The sequence below is a fragment of the Gymnoscopelus microlampas genome, assembly GCF_963454915.1.
Source record: "Gymnoscopelus microlampas genome assembly, chromosome: 5".
Taxonomy (NCBI): domain Eukaryota; kingdom Metazoa; phylum Chordata; class Actinopteri; order Myctophiformes; family Myctophidae; genus Gymnoscopelus; species Gymnoscopelus microlampas.
Window position 1 is genome coordinate 13,298,847 of NC_139942.1, and position 6,000 is coordinate 13,304,846.

General features: G+C 37.3%; 2 protein-coding genes across 4 annotated transcripts in view; both read right to left on the reverse strand.

Moving 5' to 3' along the window:
- Positions 1-6,000, reverse strand: part of LOC311046270 (uncharacterized protein) — a 249,409-nt gene that overhangs the window by 215,534 nt on the left and 27,875 nt on the right. The window lies entirely within an intron of this gene.
- The window catches only part of LOC311045925 (C-type lectin domain family 17, member A-like), a gene marked incomplete at its 5' end in the record, with an annotated part of 158,061 nt that overhangs the window by 151,540 nt on the left and 521 nt on the right, over positions 1-6,000 (reverse strand). The window contains 4 exons of the mRNA XM_084057997.1: positions 4,795-4,907; positions 5,072-5,205; positions 5,308-5,460; positions 5,681-5,779. Of these exons, the coding sequence (XP_083914123.1) occupies positions 4,795-4,907; positions 5,072-5,205; positions 5,308-5,460; positions 5,681-5,779 (499 nt within the window). The remainder of the gene's footprint in view (positions 1-4,794; positions 4,908-5,071; positions 5,206-5,307; positions 5,461-5,680; positions 5,780-6,000) is intronic.

Genomic DNA, 6,000 nt, shown 5'->3' on the forward strand with positions numbered 1-6,000 from the left:
ATAGAGGTGAAACAGTTTATATCAACTCCCATGGTGTCTCAAAATCAGACACAAATAGGTCATTTACAGTGCAGTCAAATAATTAGGTCATGTACTGTTTTATTAATGTTAAAGTTTGTTTAAAACGTTCAGTTTCAGCAGAATACTTAACACATTTTATTGATCTGAATGTATTGTTTTAAATGGAACAGATAGCCTTTCTTTAACCAGTAAAAAACATTGAGACAAAGTCTCTTTTGAAGAGGCAGAATGAATTCATGTTATTATATTACATGCTACATGTTTATACTAAATGAGAATATGAATGGTTATGTAATGCCCACACAGTGCATCTTGGGTAGAATTACAAGGGAGACAAACCAAAGCAAACACATAAACTACAACATGTAAACACACTGTTAGAGCGACTTCTGCATTAACAACGCACATTCTGTTTTTTCATTATAAGGTAATTTATTAACAACAGTAAAATGAACAGCCCGACTTTTCTACTATTTAAACAAAAAGATTTGTAGAATCTTATTCTATTCTATAGTGTGTGGTTGGAAAATGGTTTGCCCTGCCGCTCCGGTTTGTGATCACCTGTTCACCTGTGTCTCATCACAGAGTGACACCCACATAAGTAACGGCACCCTCTCTAGGGCAGCAGATCACCATAATCAGATCATCATAATAATAGCAGCAATATTAAAACAAGGCCCAACATAAAACATTTCATCACATGATCAGGAATAATTCATAGCAAATTATGAATAATGATAAATAATAAAGCAAATGTTCCTTCAACACACACCATTATGTAGCTGTACCAACACACCACATAACTGATGCATTGTGAAAATGAGGAATTCAGTTGATAATAATTTCACAGATGCAGAGTTCTGTCTCAGGATATTGGTATATCATTCCCTCCACTGTGATTATAGTACTCAACACATTGAACACGTCTTCATTTCAAACATTGCTATTAGGCTCACCAGGTTTCCAGAACCTATAGGAGTATGAACATGTCATTATTACTTTGCAATATTTTTTTTCTCTCTCTAAATATTTTGTTTTTAATCAACAACTGGTACAATTGGTAGATTTGTATTTACAGTATAATAGCAAAAGTGGATACACCACACACACACACACACGCGCGCACACACACACCCTTGTCTGTCTTCCATGCATGTCATAAATGGGGAACATACAGGAGGAAGTGTTCTCCTTCTGCAATAACAGATCGTAATACTTTTTATAGCATTTTTATAATATATGATAAAACAACATTCTTTCCACATGGTCGTAGTCATTTAGTATTGAAGATGCTGTCGGTTTAGGCTGTAGGAAAACATACTGGAGCACATTGCTTGTTACTGTATGTATTTATTCATTTTGGAGAATCTGAAGAAATCAAACAATATAGCCTTACAGTACCTCGGCTGCAATTAACAAGTATCTTTAAAATGTATTTGGGGTTGGTTGGCTCTGGTACCATATAGTAACGTCCCCCCTCCCACTGATGTAGTTCAGCTACTGTAGTATAGCTTCACTACTGATAACCCTTCACTAACCCTAACCCTAAACTAATGCCCAACACGCATTCCCAATAAAGTCCTAGTTGAGTTGTGTGGCGTTATAAAATAAAAATAAAGTTATAACATGTATCAATGTGCTACAGTATGATCACATCAACTTGTAGCTGTTACGCCTTACAAAAGTTCTTATACTTTGACCAGTGTTGTCATATTATGTTTGAACAGTTCTACGTCACAGCAGAAGTGATGTAACACAGTGGTTCTCAAACCTTTTATGTCAAGGCCCCCTAAATTATGTACTTGGCTGCGGACCCCTGTCTGAAAATATTTTGTGCCAATTATAGCTCTCTCTCACTCACTCACTCACACGCATGCAAGCACACACACACACACACACACACACACACACACACACACACACACACACACACACACACACACACACACACACACACACACACACACACACACACACACACACACACACACACACACACACACACACACACACACACACACACACACACACACAGTGTATGAGAGAAGGGGAGAGAGAGCAATGCACCGTTGCAGCTATGCTACGCTGCGCATATTGTGGCGGCTATTTACCATTTTGCTGCTTCCTCTTTGGTGCTTGAGACACACACACACACACACACACACACACACACACACACACACACACACACACACACACACACACACACACACACACACACACACACACACAGTGGCTGTGGCAGTTTATGAGTTCACACCTCCTCCCCATTGCCCCCACCCTCCTGGGCCCTCTCATACAATATTAAAATAAATATGCAGTTGATGAGGATATAGTCACCTTTACAGTCAAAGCCAGATTAGAGCTCCTTCCAACCAGACTCAATCTCTCTCTGTGGTACCCTAATACGTTTCCTCCTCATTGTCTACACCATGACCACAATCCAGTTACTGAAAGTCTGTCACATATTCTGAATGGCTGATTGGGAATGTACATTGCTGGGCATGACATAATTGTTGACTTATTAGTAAAGGACATAAGGTCATATGTTTCATCATCTGCCAACATGTATAAGTACTCTTGTGTTTCAACTGCTGTGCAATAATGATAATGATGCCTTTTCAGATGTTACAGCTAATACTCTAGATACTCTTGTTGATGAGGACAGTAGAGAATGACCATTTTGGAAGTGGGATGAACATTTGACTACAGTCTGGAAGAGGCAATCCTTACCAAGGTGCTTAAGTACCAACGTCTTAAGGATGCTATTATACAGCTTGGTTACAACATGAAAACTCTTGTATTCATATTTGGAAGCCTCTGTAATGTTCATACTTCAATGTGTCCTTATATTATCATCACTTTACCCAACTCCTCCTTTCGTCATCCTAATCAATGATGGAACAATCTCCAAAGTTGGAGGTGGTTTGACCGACAGTTTTGAGGATCCAATGGAGTTAGGAGGTTTAGAAGCGCTTTTTAATGTTTCATTGGTTTTTTTCATTTTAATGTTTTTTACATATTTGTAAAACCCACACACAGACGCAAAGGGTGTTCAATAGCACTGATTTATAAAAAATACAAATTCAACTCACCTGGGGCCGGTGCCTTACAGATTGCATTTGGAAAGCTAACAAAACCAAAACCTTTTAACCTAATCATTGCCTTAACCTAAGGTCAAACCTACATACAGTACAGGCAGTGGTGTAAACTAAGTAACTAATTACATTTACTCAAGTACCGTACTTAAGTACAGTTTTGAGGTAGTTTTACTTTACTTGAGTATTTCCGATTTTCAATACTCTTACTTCTACTCCACTACATCTCAGAGGCAAATATTATACTTTTAATCCACTACAATTATTTGAAAACTTAGTTACTAGTTACTTTGTAGATTTAGATTATTATTACAAAGCTCACAATGCATTGCATTGCGACGCAATGAGAGCTTGTAGATCTGCTATTTTCAAAGGATTTTTTATATATTTTAAACATTTGAAAACTTGTGAAATGGGACCTTCTGCATAATGAGTACTTTCTACTTTTGATACCGATACTTTTGTACTTTGAATTTTGTTTACTTTTTATTACATTGCAGTATTGAAATATTTACACAAGTAAAACATTTTAGTCCTTTTCCTACCACTGCATACAGGAAACATCACTTCTAGTTGTAACTGTTCAAACTATAATGATGATGATGATGATGATGATGATGATGATCATCATCATCATCATCATCATCATCATCATCATCATCATCATCATCATTATTATTATTATTATTATTATTATTATTATTATTATTATTATTATTATTACACTTCGGTTCTGACTGCCTCCTTCTCCTTGTAGCATACTGCAGCAGCCTGGTGGCCAGAGAGAAACATTGTCAATTCAATTCAATTCAATTCAATTCAATTCAATTCAATTCAATTCAAACCCTAATTCAAAGCGGCTATTGGCATGAAAAAAAAGTACGTTTACATTGTCAAAGCAAAAATGAAACAAACCAATTGACCAAAATGTATGTAATATTAAAAGGGAATAAAGAGATGGGTCAAACAGAGTGTATTACTTTGCAATAGAAAAACTAGCTTAGAAAAGCAAAATAATTGTGCATTTGCTGTTAGAAGCCACATCTGGTCCCCTAGTCTATATGAACAATGACATGGTATTACAATGTAACAAACGGCTGTTAAGTTCATGTTATTCTCATTGTCTCCCCTAATGAAAATATTCCTATCAATTGTAATGCAATATCTAGAGTGCATATTCGGTAGAATTACAAGGCAGTTAAACCAAACAAACATATAAACTATCACATGTGAATGAATACACCCATCAATACACCAGCTTGACACATTGTGAAAATGATGATTTCAACACAGAACTCTTTCACAGATCCAACGGTTACTTTGAGAACATGGATTGTCGTGCCATCCTTTCCGACCTCCATTCCAAAACACAGCACAGTCACAGTCTTCTACCCATTGAAACTGGTTATCAGGCTGACCATCGACCCAGTACCTGATGAAGTAGAAACATTGAACACATTACACTGTATTATACTGTGACATGTTTTCCCCTCTAAATATTTTGTTTGTTAAACATGATATCATATTAGTTACAAATAAACTGGATAGTGATAGACAATAGGTATAGTTGTCATAATAACATTTATTACCATTTAGACAAAGGCAGCAAATATGTGAAATATAGTTAAAATGTTAGTTAAAATAAAGAAAAGTTAAACGTAAGGTAAAGTCTTACGTAGGTGTGGTCAGTGTTGTTCCATCTACCCACATCCAGACTCCTTCTTCGTCTCTGTCAGTCAAACCTAGCCACATGTTCTCGTCTCTGTCAGTAACTGTCTTAACAAGGTCCTGGACAGAAAATATGCTGGTTACTGAAGTACAAACTGTACAGCACGCATAATCGCACATGCACCCATGCACACACACACACACACACACACACACACACACACACACACACACACACACACACACACACACACACACACACACACACACACACACACACACACCTGTTTTTCTTTGCTGTTTATGATCATCAGGTCTGATTGTCTGTCTCTACAGTATTGTCTGCTCGCCTCCCAGGTTTTCCTCTCAGTAGAGACGTAATGACACACACCATCATCAAATGTAAATCCATGTGGTTCTGACAACAAAATAATAAAGTTAGCAACCGTTTGCTCATATTAATGGTAAATGATGTACAACATCATATAACAATTAATAAAAATAGTGATGTCTCACTGACCACAAAGTCTCTTCTTCAGGTCTTGTCGCTCTTTAGCTGCATTGGTATAGTTGGACTGTAGCTGGTCAAAACTGGACTGTAGCTGATCCTTCTGTTCAGTTACATTGTTATATCTGGACTGTAGGTTGTTTTTCTCTGTATTCAATTCAGAATCTGCAAGAAGGAGAATCAACATACTAATGAGCTTTAGGCCTACTCTGCCCTACAAAGCCAAAGTGCAGTAACCAACGCAGTACGTTTTTGGACACACCAACTTATTTGTGTATCCCAATGGGTCAAATTAACTGGGGGCTGAACAATTAGCCTACCTCAAGAACAGATGTACATTTATTGTAAAATCAACACAAATATAAAATGCAAAGATGACACTCACACTTTATGACCAGACCAATGATGCCAGCCAATAGAAGACTCAGCAGCACCAGACACACTGCAGCAGCTCTGGAATGATTGTTCTTTGACTGATCAGATCCTGAAAAACAATACACAAACCTATGAGGATACTACAGATGTTTTTAACAAATGATGCTTTATGACAGAGAACAAGTCATTTAACCCATTAAGACCTGAGGCCGATTATAAAAATTAAGTATTTCTCAAACTCCTTCGTGCCAAGGACCTACAAAATGAATGAAAACCAGGGGCGACCGTGCTTTTGTTGTGTCTGCCCCGTAGGCTCTGGAATGATGTTCC